At 39.1% G+C, this 24460-nt stretch overlaps 1 protein-coding gene across 1 annotated transcript; it reads left to right on the plus strand.

Moving 5' to 3' along the window:
* Positions 1-335: 335 nt before the first annotated feature.
* On the plus strand, positions 336-21522 carry has2 (hyaluronan synthase 2). The gene is made up of 4 exons (XM_004086643.5): positions 336-805; positions 15069-15695; positions 17590-17691; positions 17767-21522. Exons 2-4 carry the CDS (start codon positions 15069-15071, stop codon positions 18694-18696), a joined length of 1659 nt encoding a protein of 552 aa, XP_004086691.1. The 5' UTR covers positions 336-805; the 3' UTR covers positions 18697-21522.
* Positions 21523-24460: the final 2938 nt, after the last annotated feature.

Below are 24460 nucleotides of genomic sequence, written 5' to 3' on the forward strand. Positions count from 1 at the left end.
TGTGCGCCCTTTTCCTCCTGCTGACTCACTGCTTTGTGTTTACTATTTTTGAACGATTATAATGACCATAAAGTGCATTTTTCTCGCCATAAGCAGTAGAATGAAGGATTTGATTCGGTCGGATGAGGTGGGGGGTGGGGGGTAAATGGGGGCATGGCAAGTCATTAGAAACAAATTCCCGTTTTTTCCTAGTTTCTGAGTTTGAATGAGTGAGCCTCTTTCTTCTCACTCTGCCCCCTTTTTAGTCTCCGTTGCTCCTCCTTACACCCCCCCCCCCCCCCCCCCCCAAAACCTCCCTCCTCTTATCAAAACAACAGGCCAATCTGTCCCATCCCGGTAAGAGCGGTTTGGGAGCCGCAACGACCAGAAACGAAGTTGTGCGCGCGCGCGCATGCATCTGGACGGAATCACAGAAACGCAGCAGAGTTCCCGGTTGTTGGAGGACATCTAAAACACCTTAAGACATTTGACTGATTTTCATATACCTTATTTTTTTCTCTCTGACATTTTTTAAAATATGAATGAAACCCTGAGAAGTGGATGTGGAGAGGATTATTTATGATTTTTTACACGTTATAATGCATTTATACATTTGTATATGAATTATGTCAGGGTGATTTGTAGGCGACACATGCACAGCACCTCATCTGAAGAAAATTAAGCGATTCATTTTGATGAATGAGAAGAACTTAGAGCGCATTCATGAGAGTCCGGCAAACTTTGCGAAAACTTTTTCTCCGCGTGGATCGGAACCGGAGCTGACCGCATCCCCTCTGGTGGACGACCGAGAAGACTTCAAGCCAAGGTAAGTGGCTGCGGGTCGGGGATCTGGACCGGCGACACGCCTCCTAGTTGACCTGCATATGTCTTTTTCACTTGAAAAAAAAAAAACAGTCAGTTTGCACCCTGAGAAGAAGATGCCATGATTGCTGGAAATTTGAAATTGATTTTAGGATTGGACTTTTTATATTTTCCCGTCATCCGCCGTTTTATATGTTTTAGCCCAACTTTCTTGTCTTTGATTTACATGGTAAAATACAACTTCCCATCTTTCTTGACATAGCCTTTAAGTATTAATTAGTTACTTGCTCTGCGTAATTTCTGATCCAATCAGAAGGCTTAATTTGCTTGCGTTGTTATGAGCGCAAATTTTGATGTAAAGTGCACTCATGGGAATTACTTTCATTTAGTAAATATTTCAGAAGCCCTTTTCTTTTCTTTCTCTTCTTTCTATTTAGTTATTTTGTTGGGATCATTGGGTTTTCTCTGTTAGATGTTCTTCATTCAGAAGCAAAAATGTCAACAAAAGCCTAATTCAGCAAAAGTAATCCAAATGAACATCTGTCCCAGTCCTCTGACACATCCTCTTCCTATGTCCACCTCTCAGTCTGCGAATATCCTCCCACTGTTGGCTCGTCTAGTGTAAAAACCCACTCAAGGAATGCCCATCTGTGAGCTGCAAGTTGAGCATTCCTCACATTTATTCCCTCATCGAAGAAAAGGTTTCTTCCTTTACATTAAATCTACTCACAACTGGAGCTGCGTTTTTGTTTTACCATGAAGTTTTATGTTCAAGAAAGCAACACGTGTGCCAGAACTGGAAAAACAGAGGTTCCTCTCACCGTCAAGACTTTTTTTTAATCATGACCCTGCATGAAGAGGTTCCACCTGTACTGGACCCTCAATATATAATTTGTTCATTTGCAATTTGAAAGCTATAGTCTTTCATCAGCAAAGGTGTGAACTTTTTGTTTTTCTAAAGGCATCCAAACTACTAACCGGGTCCTAACCTCAGCCTCCAGGCAGTTCCTCTATTTATTCCAGCTTTGTGTGCATTGAGGACGGCTTTTACAATTTAGTGATTTCAGTGGGTCACTCTATAAAAAATCAAAGATGGATGACCTACTGTGACTTTGCATTGCTGCTGTTAATGTCAAAACATGTAGAAAAGGTAAAAGTTGCTGCATGCTACAACTGCAAACTCATCAGTTCCCTTCCACACAGAAGTCTACCACTTAAACACAGGAAGCCATTCCAAGCCTGGCCTCCATTAGAGCTCACAACAACTCTCACGTGCTATTTCTACTCTCAGCAAGGGGGCTTCATTGTATAGCTCCTCAGGGCTTAAGGCTGGCAGAATATAACTACTGAGGCTTAGGGAGAGTGCTTATTCATAGCCCCTCCCTCCACACACCATCTACCTCATGTATTCTGCCATAGTTTTTTCCAGGTTGCCTTGGTGAAAAAGCACCCAGGCAGTGCTGCAGTAAAAGTACAGTTCTGGATGTCAGCGAGGTCTTTAAGTTGATTCCCACTACGTCATCCAGAGCCACTTACAGGAAGGTGTTAACACTTGTGTGTTTGCAGAGGTTATTTCATTTCTTTAAGCTGCAGAGCAGCCACACTTGAAATGTGATCTTTACTGTTAGGATTTCAAGGTTATTTTTGGATGTAGCAATTTACCTTAATATGTTGTTAATTCAAAGTCCAAGGGGGCTCCATATCACAGTTTGTTTTCTAAGATAGGTAGACGTGAAAGCTCATCTCAGTTCTGGTCTTCCTGCAAGTGAACCCTGGTCAGGTTCAATGACAGTGTAAACACAGACGGAACTATTCAATGGACAAAAAGATAGAAAGTAAACTAAAAAGAGTTCTTTTAGTAAAAGAGTATGAAATGCAAGAAAGAAAACATGGCTGGGTACATTTAAAGAGGCAACAATGACTAAAAGCTTGGACAATATCCTGGCAGTAAACTTATTGAAAGTGGTATTTATAAATATATCTGATAAGTAGGTGATTATTATAGCTAAACTGCCCATTTTTTTGTAGATTTTTCTCCTAGATTAAACTTTAACTTTAACTCAAACAGCTTCAAACAATATAAAAAGATCGAAACAAAATGACGTAATGACCAATCCAATAAAATCGCAACAATATTCAAAGTTAAGCTAAAGGTAGATTTACAAAAGTCTATGCAATATACAATATACATATACATATATATAAAATATATATATATATATATATATATATATATATATATATATATATATATATATATATATATATATATATATATATATATATATATATATATATATATATATATATGTATATTGATAGGACAAATATAGATTTAAATTTGTTGGCATTTTATAATTGGGCCATGCCTGTTGAAACACTGTAAACTTGTCTTCCTCTAAATCAATGGTCCCCAACCTTCTTAAAATCATGGACCGGTATGACGTCACGCTAAATTTTCACGGGCCAGTGCCGGTCCGCGGCCTGGGGGTTGGGGACATAAATACTCTAAATCCAACACGTCTATCAAGGGGCCATGCAGAATGCTATGGATAGTCCGTTATCTTGTAAGAGGAAGCCATTTATTTTAGAGCTCTGCTGATTACAGCCTGTTGGCAGATAAATGAAGTGTTAGCTCCATTAGTCCTTCAAGCCTTCTTAAAATGAATTGGTCTAAAGTAAATTGAAGACCCACTCAAATGAAAATGGTGTTTTTAACATGTTCTTGTGGCCTTTTACAGATGATGAAGGACATGTATAAAGAAAGTTAAGATAACAATTGTCTGACTATTTCTTCATTTCAAATTGTGGTGAATCGGTAGCAGCCAAAAAACTACTGTTTGAAAAAGCCTTTAGCAGTGACATAGGCGCTACAATCAATGCAAGTCTTCATTTTCCTTGAACGAGCTGGCATCTGAATGGACAGCCAATCACATAATGTGACATCAGCACCAGTCAAAGGACCCCGAACGGTTGTTATGGTCATGGTACCTACACCGGTAATGTTAGATTGGGGTGTGAGGGGCTGTAAGCTAGCGGGAGAGAGTGTACACGAAGGGGTGATGGGAAATTAAGTAATGCTTAGCAGTGTCAACTAGAGGCAAATTTCTGATGAACTCCTGCCGCTCTGCAGAAACTATGTCCTCGAAAGCAACACAGGTATTTTCAGTATAATCATAAGTAAAAGACCTTCGGAGAATGCTTTGAAAAATAAATCAAAAGATGATTTGAGTGGGACTTTAAAATATTTTCTTTGTCACTAATTTCTTAGAGAGAAAGCTTAGAAAAGTGACTGCAAATCAAATTTTAGTCGAATTCAAAGTTTATAAATGATTGAAACTAAAAAGGTCATTTCATCTGGGCTTCCTTTAGCTGTCTGTGGGAGGGGCAGAGTCACTGGCTGCTAGTGGTTTGAAGCACATTTAAATTAGGGTTGGGCGATGTCCCCTAATTTGGCCGTTGACGATGTTTGCTGTCAACCATCGGGATGGACGATGACATCATCGGGGGGGGGGGGGTATTTTTACATTTTTCGTTCTTATATAACTGCTATTCGTTATTTTGCTTTTTTCATTTTATCTCCCAACTAATGGTTAATCCGCGATGATCCAGTATAAACTGAGGGAAGTGACTTTAACAGAAAAAGTAACAAGCAAAATAGAAAAGAAGTGGTCCGCTCCCGCACTTAACTAGCGAAGTGGACCGGCGGAGGGCGGATTTACAGCTTTATGTTTGATGGGAAGGGGGGGGGGGTACATGAGCGGTATGTGTGGGAGATTTAAGACTGCGATCCGTCCCGCAGCTCTAGGGGTACGACGAGCTATCAAACTCAGAACCGGGTCTAAACGTGTGTCTGAGCACAGTTCGGATCGTCAGCAGACACACAGCGGTTTGAGCTTCAAAGCAGAAATTTCGCTCAGTCCTTAGAAAACATTCAATCAATGACGTGGATTTGTGTTTCCAGTCGTGTCCCGACTAAATAAAGGCTGATGTTATTCACAGGATGCAGCGCCACCCAAAGCTAATGTTGTTAGCCCGTGTTAGCATACTGCTAATCCTGGCTTCGTTCAGAAAAAGCACTGACCACACGGATTAAAATTTAAATGATGAGCGAACAGGTGTTTCATAATAACCGTAACATTATTAAAAGCACGTTTAGAAGATCGTCTCGTATTTTACCGAGCTGACATGTCAATGTATATAGCTGCTCGGTGCTGTTATCGTTTTGTATTGAATTGTTACCTTCAATAAAGTTTGGAAAAAAAGCCGCTCGGCGGAAGTTGTATCCTCTTCCGGTTTTCAAACTGCGCATGTGCGAATACTGCGCGTGTGCGAATGATTTATTCCGACCGAAATTGTGACCTCAGTGAACGTTTTTATATTCTGAAAACATTTTTCTGGGCCCATGTACACGGTTGGATTCTAATCCGACCGTTGATCCCATCAAGATATTTTGTACATGTAACCGCGGCTTATGATGTCGACGCGCAGGGGCGTGGCATCACGATGGTGGTCTCTCCATCGGGATGTCAGTCACCCATCACGATGGACGATGATATCGTCCATCGGCACAACCCTAATTTAAATAGATAGTTTTAACCTGCTTAGTGTATTTTTATGCCATCTGCATAACCTGTAACTAATTAGTGCCTTTTTTAAAGAATCTTTTCTGATTTTTATTCACAAAATAGAACAGGACTTAGTTCGCCTTGATTTGTTCTTTGAAACAAATTCTCAGCTCATCTGAAAAAATACATGAAAAGACAATGTATTGATCCAATCTGGACAATATGTAAAAGATATTTATGCATTACTCAGATCGCAACACATCCTGATTCTCCAAAGCAGGAATGCACTGAACTGCAAATAGAAGTTGTGTTTCTGCAACACACCAGTAAACTGTAGAAAAATTATACATCACTCTAGTATGACCTAAAATTAGTACTAATTGTATTGAAGCACTAACCAGTTTGCTTCTATTTTCCCTTTTAACTTTAAAGAAGAGCAAAGACATGAGAGGATGCACACACTACAAGAAAATCTTTGCACACTTTTAAGGAGAATGTAAACCGTCTTTTTACCACCTGAGCAATAGTTTGATAGCACCTAGAAGGTGAAAAAGGTATTGCTTTAGGAAGAGGAAAAAGGAAGGGAAAGGTGTCAAACGTAGCACACTCTGGATCCAGCAGCATCCTAGCTTTGCCATTTGTTGCTCTGCTCACCTCTATTCATCTGTTTAAGTAGAAATGGATTGCAGCTCAGTGGGTGGTGTTTTTGTTTCACTCCAGCCTTTAGAATGACAAAGCTTCCACATCAAGAGCATGCTGCCATCACAAAGTGGGGAGGGGGGCTATGAATGGGAAGAGGTGAAGAAAAGCTGGAGTGAGGAGGGTCAGCTGCTGCGGCGCTCCAGCTTTCAAAATCCACTCGTCCTTATGTTTCATTCAGTGTCATTCAGAGTAGCACAAGGCTGCATGAAAGGGTACACCTATAATTAAATGCAGTTTAGCCACCAAAAAAGAAAAAAAATGGGTTCCATTATAATTTTTTTAATTGATTTTCTAAAATTTGTTTGCAAGTTTTTCTTAAAAATTCTGCATTTACTGTTTATTCTTGAAGTTTATTAGAACAGTTTGACCATCAAAAGAATCATATAGTTGAACCAAACTTGAGAATCATTGTCCGGCCCCCTTTCACATCCCCTCTTCTCATTGGTGGAATAGGGAGTTTTGCATGTGATGTCACAGACTGCCAACAGTCACAATGCCTGGGGGGTATTCCAGGGGGGTATTCCAGAAAGCAGGTTATGCTAGCTCCCACGGTAAGTTTGAGGCTAAGGAAGTGGATAACCTCAGCTTTAAGTTCCAAAAATAGAGGTATGTTTCAGGGTAGGTCAAGTTGCCATAGCAACTCATGCTCTGAACATAACCTGGTCTGGGGCAGGTTTAGTTGAAGGTTAGTTTGTTTTCAGAGAGGTGCAGCAGCATGGCGTGTCCATTTGAAGATGATTTAGTGGATGAAGAAGCTCAGATAATACTTTTTCCACCGTGAGAGGGTGATAAGACCACATATGGATGTTGGAAAGATAAACTTTTTCACTTTGATCTAACTTAGTTATTTGCTTCAGTTAAGATAAATCATTTTTTTTGTTAAGTCAATTTAAAAATAAAATGTAGTTATCAGACATTTATTTTACTTTCATTCAAATTAATTCAATTAAGTAGGTGTAACTTTGGTGCTGCTTTTAAATCGGCACCGCAAGGGATTGTGGGATACCATTCCCTTTGCCTGTCTGGACTGATTTGGGTTTAAGTGTGGCTTTTTGACCAAATGTGTTTAGTTGTATAGCTGTTTTACTGTGCTTTTCCGTGTTTTGTTGAGTTATTTTGTCCTACTTTGCTTAAGTCTCTGCACCATGAGTGAGAGGGAGGGAGAGAATGAGGAGTTTAAATAGCACCCCTTTTGTCTGGTGCAGTAAAGATAGTTTCAGAAATTCTCTAATTAAATAAATGCAGTTATGGTATTGTTATAAAAATGAGTATATCTGCCGGTTCAAACTTAATCATATGAGAGTTCAAGAATTATAATTCATTAAGATGGAAAAAGTATTAATTGAATTGGAGTAATATTAGTTAGTAAATTTGAGTTGTATAAACAATTATTGAATCTTATAGACGTAAGAAATTAGGTTGAATACATTTTACTCAATTACTTGTTACCAATAGAAGTAATTCATTTAAGGTGGCAAAATTGGATAAGTTTTATATATATATATATATATATATATATATATATATATATATATATATATATATATATATATATATATATATATATATATATACAGTAAACCCTTGTTTTTCGCGGGGGTTACATTCCAAAAAGAACCCGTGATAGGCAAAATCCGTGAAGTAGAAACCTCTCTTATTTTTTCTTTTTTTTTTTTTTACAATTATTATACAATTAAATAGTCTATTATACATTGAAAAGAAAGAACAAACCATTTTACAGGCTCAAGCATTTCTTTCACAAATAAAATTACTTTATATTTTTCAACAAATAACTTCTGTACTGTACTGTCAAATAATAATTTTACTCATCAATGTGAACAGAAGGCTTCAAATCGCGGAGATTAGCCCCGCCCACCGCGACCCGAGTAATTGGATTAAACTGGAGAAAATTTAAAATGATTATGAAAAAAATACAAAGTATAGTCGGAAAAAAAGCGACTCAGGTGTATTTCACTGCTATTTATTAGACTGAGCCGCTCTGCAGTGTTTTCTTCTTTTGAAACCTGCGGTGCAGGTGTGTTTGTTCGGGAGAAGAACATAGTGATTGGCAGTTGTTGTTGCTCTCTTTTTCTATAGGTTTTAGAGAAACTCGAAATTGCAAGATGATTTGCACGTACGTGTTGTAAATTTGGCAAGCTGTTTTACGTACGTGTACATATTAAACTGCAACGTTACTGACGCACAGGTAGAGAAGAAGCGGAGTGACTTTTTAGCCAATCAGAATGCAGAACTCAATGCACGATGCAAATCTGTGAAGTAGCGAAACCGTCAAAAGTAAACCGTGTTATAGTGAGGGATCACTGTATATATATATATATATATCACAAGGAAAATGGAAACAAGATCAGAAACTCGTGTGTTTACTTTGTCTGTTCTTTTTCTACAAACGCTTTCTTTTGTTGATGCAGCCGTGTTACTTTTTTGATGGTTTTATAATCTTCATATCCCGTCATTAATCTCCGACTCCGTCTCACTGAAGTGTGGCGCTCTCTTTTTTTCTCCACGCGTTTCCATGGTGACTCCAGAAATCAGCGATCTATTGAGAATGTCTTTATGTACCTGCCGTGCACGTGCATTAACCCAGGGTTACCAAGTTGAGCGTAATTACGCTAACTCATATCCGGTCTTTTGGAACCGACATACCCAGAGTAAGCAAGTTCAGGCGGATTTCAGCCAGAGTTCAGGCTTAAAGTCAGGCTAGTGTAAACATGCTTCCTGGAATAGCCCCCCAGTCTGCTGTGGCTTCTCCCTCCTGCTCCGCCCACTCACCTGTGCTTCCTGCTGGAGTCCACAGCTGGACGCTGTTAGTTGATTGGGCTATATGTCTATTTAAGCCACCTTGTCTTATATCTCTGTGTTGGAGCGTTTTGTCTGCTACTCCGTGGTTTTGGTCTGCTGTTATTAAAGTCTTCAAACTTGGCCTTTTGCATCAAGTTTTACTCTGCATCTCGGTTCTTGAGCTGTAAACTGTAACAAGATCAAGTTAGCTTTGATGAATCAAGAGAAAAGAGAAAGCATAAACTGCAGTTTAAAATGATAGAATGTAGATGTGTGCTCCTGTGAGTATGGTGGCCCTGAATGCAAATCAGCATTACATTTTAGATATCAAACCATATTTCAGAAAAAAAAGTAATTTCCAGAAATCAAAATAAAATGTTAAAAAACAAAACACTATAAAAAACTGGAAAAGGTTGGACATCCCATAACACCTGTTTCTGGTTTCTTCTTTTGTTTCATTCACTTTATAAGGGATTTCAGCAGCTCCATAAACACTGATTTTGGCAGTAAATATGGATCACCAGGTCAAATTAAATTAAGCTTTTATTGTAATGACTGCTGGTTTCAACTTAAAAGTGGGATCCTTTTTCAAATAGGGTTAGATCACTGTAATTTAGAGACATCTTGAGCAGTTTACTGGTGGGATGCCTCAACTAGGTTAAGGCTACCCAGCCAATGTGGACAGCTAAACAAAGTCAGAGGATTTTGATTTTGCCTGCATGCTGTTTATACAAGATTCAGAAAATCAGCCATAGGTAGGAATGGAATATTTTGAAACATCTGAAAGGGATACTGGACCTCTCAGACTGAGTTTGGACACCCCTGGACCAGAGCAATTAGAGCCAAGTGTCCGGACAATTGGCTGCAGTCCAGTGTTCCTGGTGTTCCTAATAGTTACCAGATTTGGCAAGGCAGTTTGTGTAGAGACCAATTAAACCACACTTGAATAAGACGTCTGTCGTAGCATGAATTCAGAGTCAGGTTGGTGTGTTTTGGTTTTCCCAGCCAAGTACACAAAGCAGTATTGTAGTATTCCTTGCAGAGGCTGCTTGTTCCAAGTATCACATGCAGAATGGTTCTTGTAGTGGCCAATATCTGAACAAATGAAATTTTGTCCACCACTCCCCTAAGTAGGGTTTAAATTTAGTGCAATAAAGTTCATAGTGTTTGTTCATAGTTCATAGTTATTAGACACGGGTTGTGTTTTTCACATACCTGACATGTTTCGACAGATGTCTTCCGTCTTCATCAGAGTCGTCATCAGATTGGATCTGATGCGCCGCGGCAACATCTGATGACGACTCTGATGAAGACGGAAGACCTCCGTTGAAACATGTCAGGTATGTAAAAAACACAACCCTGTCTGATAACAAAAGAACCAAGAAGTCAGTTAATAATTTGGTGATGGGCTTAGATGAAGCTCCATAAACACTGTTAAACTTTACTATCTCCTGTTTTGGGGTTTTCTATCTGCAGTGAAAAGTACCCAAATGCTGTCAGTGGATAAATATGATGACAGACGTGCATCTGTGGAGCTTCTCACATGTTCCACTCATAGCTAAACAGACCGTTGCTATTCTGACACCATAAGGTCTTTTCCCAAATTTAAAAAGTCTCAAGGAAAAGTGAAGAAAAAAAATGAAACAAATAATTCTACCTGGAAGTAAGACGACTCAATCTCTGATGCTCCGCCTTTGGTGGGTACCGCCCATTTCATGAAGTCAACCTCAGCAGTGTGTCTGCATTTCGCCCACGAAAACAAACACATGTCAAACAAAGATGGATGTGCATGTTGTGCACAAAAAAGGAAAGTGTTTAGCTGATCACCATTAGCTCTGCGGAGAAAGTGGGTGTGTGTGTTAACCTGGTGGGGGGGTGGGGGGGGGGTGTTAGCAGTGCAGACTTTTCCTGGAAGGGGCTGTTCTCACTTTGTGATGTCACAATGTAAAAACCCTCTTGTTTTCATGGATTGAGAGGGGCTGGTGCTCAGAGCGCAGTCTTTTAGAGGAATACTCAGAAATGTGTGACTGGATCAAAATACCGCTTTTGGGCTGTTGTTTGTGAAGAATGAACATTAATTCTGCATGTTATAGGCCCTTTAATGCCCAACAAAACTATGTTTTATTTGGTTCATGACTGAAGTCTTCCAAGACCCCTGATTTCCTTGAGGAAACTTCCTGAATGTCTTTTTATCCAAATCAAATAATTTAATCTGGATCCACTCCTTTTCATCGGAGAACATCCTACATTAAATTACTTCATTTGCTTATTTGGAATAAAAGTCTAGTGAGAGGAGAGAAAATGAGTTTATGTCATTCCTGTTAGTTAGGTACCTCATAATTCAGATCAAATACTTTCCTTGCTCAAATTTGGGCCCAAATGGTCAGAAATCTGCTTTGCAGTTAAACCTTGAGGTTAGATATGTATAACTATATTCAGAACATCATTAACATGCTGACTTAAATGAGATTAGTGGAAGTTATCTGATATGGGCAAATATTTCAGACTTGGCACTTGTCACTTCTAGAAACCCTGCCAGTTTAAGAAAGGAGCCAACTTTCAACTTATTCCCGTTTACTCTCCCTCCTCCAAGAGACCCAGCCAAAGAGGACCAACAATAGTTTGAAATCTGGAAAGTCCTGTAGAATTTAGTAAACATAATAGTCCCAACTGTGACCTGCTAGTCACCCTGACATAAATATATACTGTAAACTTTATGTCCATTCAACTTTAGAAAGACCAGCAAACTTTACTTCTGAACCAGAGTCTTATTCTGAGCAGATGATACAATAATGACCCACAAACACATCAAACATTCACTGAAAAAAGACTCACGGAGCGTGACTCACTCTGTTTTATTTTATGTTTAAACTCTGGTCCTGAGCTGGAACCCTGCTGACAGAGATTTCACTGCTCTCATGTGACTGCTGACACAAACACAAACACACACACACACACGTATTCCTCCAATGTTTGTGATCATGTACACACAATGACTAAAACATGCACACTTTACAGTGAAGGATCCCCTAAATCCCTAATTTGCAGAAAGAAATGCATATTACTGCATGCAGGGCCATTTTCAGAAACAGCAAACCTTATGCTATACACATTTAGAAATGCAATGTGCATTTTGTTGTAATAAATGTGTTGGACTATTTGCAATTTTAACCTTAATTTTCTTTATAAATGCCCTTCATCATCAGTAAAACACCAGTTTCATCAGAGTGAGTCTTTAAGACCAGGTTTCTTCCTCTTGACACATTACACATCGCAGGAGAACTGACCATCTTTGGAATTAACCAATAAAATCCTTAATTGAAAGAGATCTTAATTGTTATGATTGGTGTTGAGTTTTCTCTTCAAAAAAAAGTTCAAAACACTGAGTGAGGTTTATTCAAAGCCTGAACTGAAACTTTTAGAGCTGTATGTACATTTGTGGTTGAAGATTTTGGAGAGATTCTAACTTTTAGCAGTGAGCTTCATCTATTTTTGACCTTCAACCTCTTAAAAGCCAGCAATAGCAAGCCTGCTATCAACACATAAAATTAACATGGTGCCATACAATATTTCTCTCCTGTAGTTAACCATCATTTTCTCTGTCATAGGTAATATTAGTTCAGCCACATTTTGTCTCAAAACGTTGAGATGAGAAAAAACGTCAACAGTTTAAATGAGTTTCTCAATAGTTTACACTCATTGTCAAATTTCTAACTCATCTACTTTTATGTGATTTTGTCATTAAACCATTTCTGATATTAAATATAGGGAATTCCACTCAGGAGGCTGTTAATTATGTTAGAATGTGTTTTTGGTGAATCCTCCAGCCAAAGATTACTGCAAGATTGGACATGCTCACACGCACAACACACACTGGAATAATAAGTCTGAAATGAAAACAAATGCAAAGTTGGGATGATTTCATCAACATCTTCAATTTAAAGTTTAATTTCACCAAACAGGTGCGGACACCTCCTATATGCTGATGACACTGTTCTCATCAGAGGTTATACTTCACTAAGACTTAAACCAGGCTTGGAAGAACTTCTTTTTCCCCTTAATTCATGATTCATTTTTCGGTAGTCTAAGCTAATTGTTAGTTTGACCCTTGCCCGTTGCACTGTATCACAAATCCAGAATGAAAGAGGAGATTCTAAAAAAAAGGCAATTTAGTGACAACAGTAAATGTGAAGAACATAAACTCAACTTTAAGTTCCCAAAGTCTTTCATCAGTTGATCAAAGGAGCACATATTCCCTTCACACTTGTTGTATTATTCATGGATGGAGAGTCTTCTCTGCTTACTTACATTTGTACCTAAAATAGAATTCCAACATGTTCACTTGCACCGGCGGGTTAAAAGAGGTCAATGTAACTCATTTCCACATGCAGATTTCAATTCTGACTCATTCTTTGTTGGTTAAAAACCTTTTGAATGTGAGTATCTGTGTATCTGCATATGCTGGGTTGTAAATGACTGGCTGTTGTTAAGACCCAAGTGCCAGAGAAGGCTTTTGCTCTGGTGTGGCCTACAAGCAATGATCAAATGAGCATGTCTTTATGTCTCAGCCAGAGTGGATGTGCGTGTGCTTCTGCTCATTTCTCTGAATCAGGGTTCTGTCTCAGTTTTCCAACTATTTTTTAGTGTTTTGCTTATTTTTATTTCCTATGTCTGTTTCAGACAGCTTTTTATTTTCCAAATCTCCCTCTAGCCCTCCTTTCTTTTGCCCCTCACCCTAACTATCTTTTACCTCCCTCTCTCATTCTCTCTTTGTATTACTTTCCCTTCCCACCATCTGTCTTTTGTGTTTAGGTGTGGTGTGAAGAACTATTGCCAATTCACAAACACCCACTGGCTTTGTGTATGCTTCTTTTGATGACTTTATTGTTCATCCAGATTTACGTGTCTTAATAATGTGCCTGATGTTGCATGCATGATGTACCTTTTTCTTTTTACATCAGAATGATCAAATGAACACAATCTGGGATCAGGACCTAATAAAAGACACACTTAGACCAAGTCTTGGCTACTTCTGGAACTTGTTACAGCATTGGCAAGTATCACATTGACATAATTGTCCTGAAGGTCATGAGTGAGGCCCACCATGGATCACAACATGTGCTGTTTGGGCCAGAAGTGAGCTTAGCGTCAAAATCCATGTTTGGAATGTTAAATAAAATGTTGAGACCGCCTGTTACGTCCCTCTTCAGAGAGGAAGGAGAAATGTGCAACATAAAAAAATTAAGATAACCTCAAAAAATTGAAGTTAGTCTATCTATAGCTGGCAGCCTCACTCTGAACAAGTTTTGGGACAGAAAATTTGGATAGAGCATAGCTGACGTTTGAATCAGAGTTTCCTTTGCCATCATGGAGAATACCTGCATGAAACGGAGTGACCAAACAACCACTCTTCAATCAAAAGGTTATGAAAGAAAATGTTTTTTACTAATGCAGTTTGTATGAAGTCATGCAAGACATGAAGCATTCTTGAACACTTTCAAAAGCGAAGAGGTCTGTCAAGCTCTTTCCAGAGATATAAACAAATGACATCACAGGGTGGTCCCCTCACCATGGAGTCCATCCAAGCCACTCTTGCAGTGGGTCTCTGTTGGCCTGCCAAACAGATGGCGGTAGCAACAAAACAAGAGGAAAAAAGCTTTAAGCTTAGGATTATGTTCAGACACAACAGAGAATGACTTACCTGTATTCTCCAATAAAAAATGGAAAATCACTTTCTAAAGTCAAATCATTTTATCAACCTCTGTGGGAAGGAAAAGAAAAGAAACTTCACATGAAATGTTCTCTGCAGCATTCTGTGTGTCTTTCGAGGATAGGAGGATAATTAGCAGGGACTGCCAGGTTGTTACAATTCAGTTAAGAAACCTCGTTACCTCCGTTAGTCTGTTTCAGCTTTAGCTAAAAACAACTCAAGTCCGATTACAGAACAAAAGGAAACAAGTTTTGTTGAGTGATGCTTTCTAAAATATTGTTTTCCTTCCTTTTTGTGGTTGTTTTTATTGTGTTTTAGATTCAGATTCACCATACTTCCGACTTTGTTTCACTGAAGGTAGCAGCAATAATTTTCCCGCTGCTACTTTGTCAAAATGAAGGTCCAACAAAGTTTTTACCATGCTCTTGTGCTGTGTAACATTTTTGCACTGCTTTTCTGATCTGAATTTTTTTTGTTTCTATCTACAGATGAAGTGTCAGAGAGTCCTAACTTATTTGAGGATATGTGGGACCACTATGTTTGGTGTGTCTCTCCTTGTGGGCATCTCCACTGCCTACATCATGGGCTACCAGTTCTTCACTACCGCCCAAAATCACCTTTCCTTTGGCTTGTATGGGGCCATATTGGTTGTCCACCTCATTATTCAAAGCCTTTTTGCACTCCTAGAACACAGAAGGATGCGTCGTTCCTTAGAGACACCAATCAAACTAAATAAATCCTTGGCACTGTGCATCGCAGCATATCAAGAAGACCCAAACTACCTAAGGAAATGCCTAGTTTCAGTGAAGAGGCTGACGTATCCTGGGATAAAAGTGATCATGGTAATCGATGGAAACTCTGAAGAAGACTTGTACATGATGGAGATTTTTAAAGAGGTCATGGGATGGGACCGATCAGTCACATACGTGTGGCGAAGTAATTATCATCACAGAGGCCCAGAGGAGACTGATGAGAGCTATGCTGAGAGCCTCCAGCAGGTCTCCAGACATGTGCTTAACAACAAGTGTGTGTGCATCATGCAGAAGTGGGGAGGGAAGAGAGAAGTCATGTATACAGCCTTCAAAGCACTGGGAAGGAGCGTGGACTATGTTCAGGTAGGACTAAGTCTTTAAAATCAGTGCATTCAATTATGTTGCTTAAACAGGACTGTGTTAAATTTGTCCTTGGACAGTGCCTTGGCAAGCATTCCTTGATTTAATTTAGATACACTTAGTTTCTTTAAAACAGCACATTCTTTAATCTTTTTCTAAATCTTAGCCATGATTGATCTGTATGTCTAACCCTCTCATTCATATAATCATATAAACATATAATCACATAATAATGTAATTTTGGCAGGCAAAAGCTACTTTATATTTGTGACAGTGCAATTGGGTTCCATAATTAAAGTTCCCATGATATTGTGTACTGTCAAGGTGTGGGTGTTATAACAATAAACACACACAAAAGTGAGAGGAAGTTGTAATCTGAAGGAGGATGCAATGAGGATGCAAAACTCTGTAAGATGACTGGATGGAGCAATCTGGATAAGAATATAGACAGTAAAGAAGCAGAAAAGGAGGGAAGTGGGATGTGCCAATTTAAATATGGTCCCCACAAAGAGTCCTTTGTTTTGCTTTTGGGCAGACGGTGACTGGGTGCATCACGTTGGAAAGTGTAGCTTGACATAGGGCAGTAGGTGATGTCAACGACTTATAACAAATCTGTTTTACAGGGCTCAGCATTACATCAGCTTCATAAAGGAGTGACCAACTGTAAAACACTCTTCAATTAGTATGTCTGTTCTTATAAGAAAATAATGACTTGAAACTGAAATAATAATGATTCAGCTGTTTCATGCCCTTAAAGTATGTGGGGAGCTGTTTGGCTGGTGAGCTGCCGTGTGTGTAGCTGTGGCTTAGAAAATACACAGCGGTTAAGAGCATTTACTGCCGTGCCAAACAGTAAATATGCCTACACAATGGTGAAACACAAAGACCCATTTTTATCCTGTGAGTAGTGATTTATTGAAGAAGTCATGGTCTATGTAGATGTATTCATTGAAACATTATTGAGAACAGTAAAAATTAAACTAAGTTTGGACTGTTGCTGATATTAAAATCCCATAATAATTAGTTTTAACCAGCAGCCCAAATCAAATTAATTACCTTTTATTTATTATTTTTGTTTTTTCCCTAAAATTTACAAATAATAAAGTTTAAATTCATACAAATAACAAAACATTTCTTAAAAATTAAATCTGTCACTACTCAGTTTACCTACAGTTACTACTATTACAGAGGTATCAGTTTTTAACATGGCAAAATTGACAGTCAATTGAAGATCAAAAGTAAATTTAACTTCTTAAGACCTGGTGCCCACATACATGGTCATCACCTTCAGGGTTATATTACCAAAGTATTTAATTCTGCTTAACTGAGGTGACTACGTGTGTAAAGGGTTAGCTCAAATATTGGCTCAGGTCTTAAGAAGTTAGAGACAGAAATCTACTGCCAAGCCTCTTCATCATTTCTGTGTTTGTAATTTAGCATCATGCACCTGCACCTGACTTTGTTCCACCAAAAACAAGTCTGTAACAAACAGTTTAGAAAGACATACCATAATCCTGTCAGGAACCTTTATGCAACACCAGGATTTTGCCACAGAAACGATTGAGCTGGACATCCTTTTTACTATCACCAGGTTCTAACAGGAATAGATCTGTTGTTAATTTTTTTCATCAGCTGATAGAGCTCAAGAACATTTTCCATTATTGGATAAAATAAGAAGAGCATAAGTAAAATAGTGGGCTGCAAATTAAGTAAACAGAACACTTTGTATTTGTTTCAGAGCAGTAAATACGGTCAATACTTGTTATATTTATTGATTTGTTTACTGTTCCCTTGATTTTTTTCTTAAAATACTTCTGGCATGTTACATGTTTTTAACTAATTGGTGTTTTTAATGTTAACACTTCCTCATTTACCATTCACCTTGGCCCCTTTGCAGGTGTGTGACTCTGACACCATGCTGGACCCAGCATCATCAGTTGAGATGGTGAAGGTTCTGGAGGAAGACCCTATGGTAGGAGGTGTCGGAGGAGATGTACAGGTAAATACCATGCATGTGTCTTTTAGAATTTTTTAGGTAGATGATATATACTAAAACATCTTTTGTCCCATGTAGATCCTAAATAAGTACGAGTCATGGATCTCCTTCTTGAGCAGCGTTCGATACTGGATGGCCTTCAACATCGAGCGGGCTTGCCAATCCTACTTTGGTTGTGTTCAGTGCATCAGCGGGCCATTAGGAATGTACCGAAACTCCCTGTTGCACGAGTTTCTTGAAGACTGGTACAATCAGACATTTATGGGGTCCCACTGCAGTTTTGGGGATGATCGTCATCTCACCAACAGGGTTCTCAGCCTTGGTTATGCAACCAAATACACTGCTAGGTCCAAGTGCCTCACTGAGACTCCAGTTACATATTTGCGCTGGTTAAATCAGCAGACTCGATGGAGTAAGTCGTACTTTAGAGAATGGCTCTACAACTCCATGTGGTTCCACAAGCATCATTTATGGATGACTTATGAAGCTGTGATCACTGGCTTCTTCCCATTTTTTCTCATTGCCACTGCAATTCAACTCTTCTACCAAGGAAGGCTCTGGAATATTTTGTTGTTTCTACTTATTGTTCAAGCAGTGGCACTGATCAAGTCATCTTTTGCAAGCTGCCTCAGAGGCAACATCGTCATGGTGTTCATGTCGTTCTATTCTGTACTGTACATGTCCAGCCTGTTGCCGGCAAAAATGTTTGCCATTGCAACTATCAACAAGTCAGGCTGGGGGACCTCTGGAAGGAAAACTATAGTGGTGAACTTTATTGGTCTTATTCCAATATCTGTCTGGTTCTCAATCCTTTTCATTGGGATTATATACACAGTAATCCAGCAGACAAGAAAACCCTTTCCCGAATCAGAGAAGATTGTTCTGATCATTGGGGCAGTGGTCTATGCCAGTTACTGGGTCATGCTGTTGACGCTATATACCACACTCATAAACAAATGTGGGAAGAGGAAGAAGGAAACACATTTTGATATGGTGCTGGATGTTTGACATAGAGACAATACATATCATGTACCACGAACTCTTGTTTTTGTTTACAAAGGATTGCTTTCTGTCTCTTTATTTTATTTTTTTAATAAATTCAGAACAGCTCTGGATGTCAAACTGGTTGATTTCAACCACTTTAGACTGCAGTGACTGTAATTCCTGACTTCAATATATAGATGATGATTAAGTAAAAGTCAATGCAGAGTAATTCAAAAGATGATTAATGGTTAGTCGGTACAGATAAAGGCACGCTACCATGTAATTTTTTTCTACAAACTGCTTTTAAGTAGTAATACTTCTTTTTAAATTAAACATAAATAAAGAAATGAACCTACTTGTAACCAACTTTGATAACTTTGATAACATTTACCAGTGGGTTTAGGTGCCTTGTGGTTGACACAAAAAAAGTATTGGACCTATTATTTATTAGCTACCTCTGGTTGTTGTCATTCTCACTGGGCTTCATCAAAGATTGCGGTTTAGCAGCCATAAAAACTGTCGATGTTTTCAGCCTCTGCTGCTCGGTTTACGCTCTAGCTTGTTTTGTTCACACGGCGTGTGTCTTGGAAATTTTTGGACACCCTTACTGAGCTAAATAAAATACAATTTCCCAATAAAGGAAAACCGAGAAGTGGGCTAGTCTAATGACTCTACAGCTTGAATGATTGTAATCAGTAACCAGCCTTCTGTAATCAGTGTTATTTCAGTCATGAATACTGAAAGAAACACTGTCGTGACTGTATAAATGCCATAAACTAGTGACGAAAGCCACTTTAGGTCTGTTCATCGGAAGTATCTGCTTTAGGGGGTCAGCCCTTCCTGAAATTCCACAAACAGGACATTTTGTGGGCACAGTGCCACTTAGGGTACTGTGCTATAGGTGGGATGGTGTGACCCACACTTTGGGCCTATAAAACTCTCCCACTCGTTTGAAGGCAACAAATGTCACAACTGGAACTGGCAGGAGAATCAAATAGTTACCTTGATTTGTTTCTCCAGAGAGCACTTCTCGTTTGTGATAGACTTAAATGTAGAGTGATATTTATTGTTTAGTGACAGTTACTGCTAATCTGTAGCTGTCATTTACAAGTGATTATTGAAAGTGTTGTTTTTCGATGGTTTGTTCCCTTTTTTTTTAAGCGAATGCAAACATTTGACGAGAATTAGGAATGTGAGACAACAGATAGAGAATGTCAGTAGTTACAGTATTCTCAGTATTATTTCTTCGGTGTCGGTGAGTATGATCTTCATTTAATCGGATGAACCTACAACCACACACCAGGGATCATTTCACCGCTGCTGTGACTCTTTATTTGCATAAAAATCAAGAATGTTTTAAAGTTGGTTGGGTGGAAAATCCGTCCAAAGATTTTGTTTTGCTTTGTTTCATTTCATCTTTCAGTGACTGGGTAAGAGGGAATTTTGTAACACGTTTTGGCTTCTCTGTACTATGAGACCTGCAAAGAGAAGAATAAATGTGGGAGACAATGTTTTCTTTGATGTGGATAAATGTCCTACTTGTTAATGGGAATATGAACGAAGGCACATTTTAGTATTAAATTAAACCAATGTTTGCTATTGACCAGGTGTCAACATGAGTTCAAATATTAAGCACTTTTATGTTTCTCCCATTTTCTGCATCATGCTTGACATAATTAAGATGAAATACCTCAGTATGTTCTCTTGACTTTGCAGTACAATGTCAAGGACGCTGTCGATTCTGAAATGTTTCATTAATTTATTACTCATTTGTCAAGCTGAGTGCAAAACTGCCTCTTTACTGGTATAAATCTACAATGTTTTGTGAATCCGAGCCGGATATTTTTCTGCTTTGGTGGTTCTTTGATGTAGTTGTTTACAAATTTCTATTTTATGCTTTAATGCATTTCGACCCAAAGACAGTTTGTTCTATTTTTGTCTATCTGCCAAAGATTTTGTATTTTTATTCATGTTTTTAGAAGAAAAAAATGTAAATGTTGTGCTTAAAACTGTTCCAACGGTGACTTGTATATTTGACCAAACAATGTGAAACTATGAGTTGGAAATTATGTCTGTGATAACAGTGAAATGCAATTTGTTTGGATAAATTATTGTTTTGTACTTGATAATTAAAACTGCATATTTATTTAAAACTGGTTTAAGAAAAGCACTCTCCCTGCTTTTCAAATTCCAAATATAAAGACAATTAGAAAAAAAAGTTAAAGTAAATTCTTAGTTGTGTAACATAAACTACATATCAACATAATTGTTTGCTGTGTGAAACTATAATATGACATAAAGATGCTCTTTGTTTGCAGGAAGATGTTTTGGGTTTAAATCCTTCCGCTGGTTCTCGTATACTTGTTGTCCTTGTGGCGTCGGAAACACGCATCTGGGGATGAAAAAAGGAATTGGGTGCATGTGTATGTGTCTGTCAGTTACCTGTCCCAGGTGTACCAAATGGGGGGACAATGGAATCCCAGAGTTTAACTTCAGTTTTTTGCACAATATTCAATAAAGACATTAATTTCAAACATTCTGAATAAAAATAATCTCGCCAACTGTTTCACAAAAATGTTGATTTGTTCAACGAGTGACAATGTGTTTGAAAATTTACAGAGAAATCACACATGAAAACTTGTGATATTTTGATCCTTTTAAGTTTGTCTAAACCCCCAAATTAGGAAAACTGAAATACAAAATGATTCAGTCAGTAGTGGTGAGATGCATTTTTTTGGTTGTACTAAAATTGTTTTGTTAAAGTTCTTGAATCCATTTATTTCTCAAAGTTTTCATGTATATACTTTTATTTACGGTCTCATTCCCAAATAAAGCTGCTAATGTATAATTATCTATGTCGATTTTTAAAATTTTGTGGTGTGAAGGTTCGTTTTGACTGAAAAACTAGCTGGAGAATATTAAACGTGATACAGTAGTTTGTCTTTAGTGCCCCTCTAACTGGCTCTGCTTCACACTTTTAGGTCCTCTGTGACTTCCTGTTACTCATTTAAGTGCTTAATAACAAATATAAAGCAATCGTCACTTATTATTGTTAATGGTACATTCAAGGAAAAAGTACTAAACAAAATAAGAAAAAAAGTTGCAACCTCAGCTACACCAACAGCCACTTAGATCATTTCAAACTAAAACCAGGTTTAAAGATTGAAAAGTAAAAAAAAAAGTGCAGAGAAATGATCCACAACCAGAGTTTGCAGCATTCTACAAAGCAGAGGCATTTCAGGTAGCAGAACCACAGGGACCTATGAACAAGGAATTTTCAAACAGACGTCACCTGTGGACAGTCCACAACCATCTGAACTGATGTGGTGTTAGACACACCTGCAGCCAGAATTTTGACAGAGACCTGACCCTGAAGTCATGTGCTGGATTGTTTCAGGCGCCTCTTTGCACAGCCTACACCTTGGGTCTTGTCTGGTGTGGTAGATCTACACCGTGGGTCTTGTCTGGTGTGGAGGATCTATACCTTGGGTCTTGTCTGGTGTGGTAGATCTATACCTTGGGTCTTGTCTGGTGTGGTAGATCTATACCTTGGGTCTTGTCTGGTGTGGTAGATCTATACCTTGGGTCTTGTCTGGTGTGGAGGATCTATACCAGGGGTCGGGAACCTTTTTGGCCAAGAGAGCCATAAACGCCACATATTTTGAAATGTAATTTCGAAAGAGCCATACAATAATGTAGTGTCCCTTTCCCACACTGAGGCACGGAGACTTAACCTCTTTTAAGGTTCTTTATTCCGATTACTGCAGACCGCAACAAACGCCGAACAATTAATTCAGCAACTCCTGAATCTCTCCCGCCGACACGAGAGCGCGTCTCCCAACTTTATATTCCCCTGCTCCCGCTGCAGCCCTCCCCTTTCCCTTATTCGGCCCATAGCTGAACCCCATTGGTCCAAACTACCTAACAACAGGCTGAGCGACAGAACTGAGAGCCAATCAGCTCTCTGCTTGATGCGGTCAATGAACTCCAGAACTTTTAACGCGGCCCAACAGCCATCCAACTCAGTCCGCGACAATATGTTTAAAACTAAAATACAAGTGAATGTGTGCATTTGATGTAATTTCAACCTTTTTAAAGTACAATAAGTCTGTGGATTCTTTTTAATACCATTGTTATTCTGTTTCTAATAAATGATGAGTATTTCTCGTGGTAGTTTTGCTGATGGTCTAGTCTGGTTTACGTGGTGAGTTTCTGCTTCATGCAGGCGTTGAGACTTTAAACGTGATCTTAGGTTGGTATGAATGTTTTGTAGATGTGAGACAGACTGCTCACATGCGGACCTGGAGCCAAACACACACTCACACGCTGCAGTGAGTGACAGGCAGTGGGTTTTACGTTTTTACAATCCCTGCGCGATTCACCTGCTGCCTGTCCCCACAACACCTCAGCCCCACCCTCTGCTTTCTCCCTCACACATCCCGTCCCCGCAACTGCGCGCTCTTTCTCAGAGACGGGAGCGCGCAGTTTTAGGCACGGCAATTCACAGGTTTCCGGGTGGTACAAACTCTGTGAATTAATAGACAATTTTAAACTTATACTAGTGCTGGCGCAGATTTGTCTCTCTAAGCACCGCTACTACTGCGCGCCTCTGCCATCGCATCGCGCACGAGAAGGACTGGTCTAATGAAGAAAAAAAATTTGAATTAAAGATTTGTCTGCGAGCCACATGTGACCATCAAAAGAGCCATATATGGCTCGCGAGCCTTAGGTTCCCGACCCCTGATCTATACCTTGGGTCTTGTCTGGTGTGGAGGTTCTACACCTTGGGTCTTGTCTGGTGTGGTAGATCTGAGCCTCTATGGCTCTGGTGCTCAGGGCTTGTTCCTGAGCTGCCAGGATGAGCGCTTCGGTGCTGTCCTGTAGGCCAGCCCTTTCTAGCCATTGGTAGGACTTCTTGATATCAGCCACTTCAGTTATGGTCCGGTGGTACATCCCATGCAGGGGTTTGTCCTCCCATGAGGATCTGTCCTCCAGCACTGTGTCCTCTGCTCTCCATTGCCTGAGACATTCACTGAGCACACTGTCAGTTGTCAGTTGAGCTTGATGTACTCATGGGTCTTGGATGTTTCATCCTTGCATCCTTGCTTGGTGCTTCGAAACCCATACATATATATATATATATATATATATATATATATATATATATATATATATATATATATATATATATATATATATATATATATATATATATATATATATACACACACACATATATATATCAGTGACGTGCAGTCAGGAGAGGCAGGTGAGGCACAGCCTCACCTGTCATTATGGGAGAAAAGAGAAAAAATAAATTCAGTTATTATATTTAATCAGTAATTTGTGCTTTGCAGTCATTTTTCATTTAAATGTACCATTTTTGGGTGTTTTTTCTTTTCAAAATCGCTGAATTTCCGCATTTGCCGTTCAGACACTAATAAGTGACGTGCGATGAGGCACCAGCCCGCTGAGCCTCACCTTGGATTGCGCAATACCAATGCAGTCAGACGATACTGCTGTCTCTCTGTATGTCGGTTCAATCACTTGTACTATATGAGCTGAGTTTACACAATTTAGCAGATGTATATGATGTACAGTGTTTGTTTTTATAAATAACTGTATGTGAGGGACGTGTTTCTTGTGCTGAGCGCTAAACGCCGGCAAAAAAAGCCGCTGGGTGAGGCCAGACATTCTCGTGCCTCATGTTAGGGGGCGCCGGTGAGCCCTGAGATTATGACGCTGAAAAACAATAGAATAAGTGATAGCAAGCGGCAAGTCATTTTCT

Source organism: Oryzias latipes, chromosome 16 (assembly GCF_053564925.1).
Source record: "Oryzias latipes strain Hd-rR chromosome 16, Olatipes_Hd-rR_3.1".
In the NCBI taxonomy this organism is placed as follows: Eukaryota; Metazoa; Chordata; class Actinopteri; order Beloniformes; family Adrianichthyidae; genus Oryzias; species Oryzias latipes.

Excerpts from the sequence above, each read along its gene's own strand:
- has2 (XM_004086643.5), top strand. The coding sequence starts at position 15,069 with ATGAAGTGTCAGAGAGTCCTAACTTATTTGAGGATATGTGGGACCACT. Across the intron at positions 15,696-17,589 it reads GGAGCGTGGACTATGTTCAG|GTGTGTGACTCTGACACCAT; the intron begins GTAGGACTAAGT and ends GCCCCTTTGCAG. Across the intron at positions 17,692-17,766 it reads GTGTCGGAGGAGATGTACAG|ATCCTAAATAAGTACGAGTC; the intron begins GTAAATACCATG and ends TGTCCCATGTAG.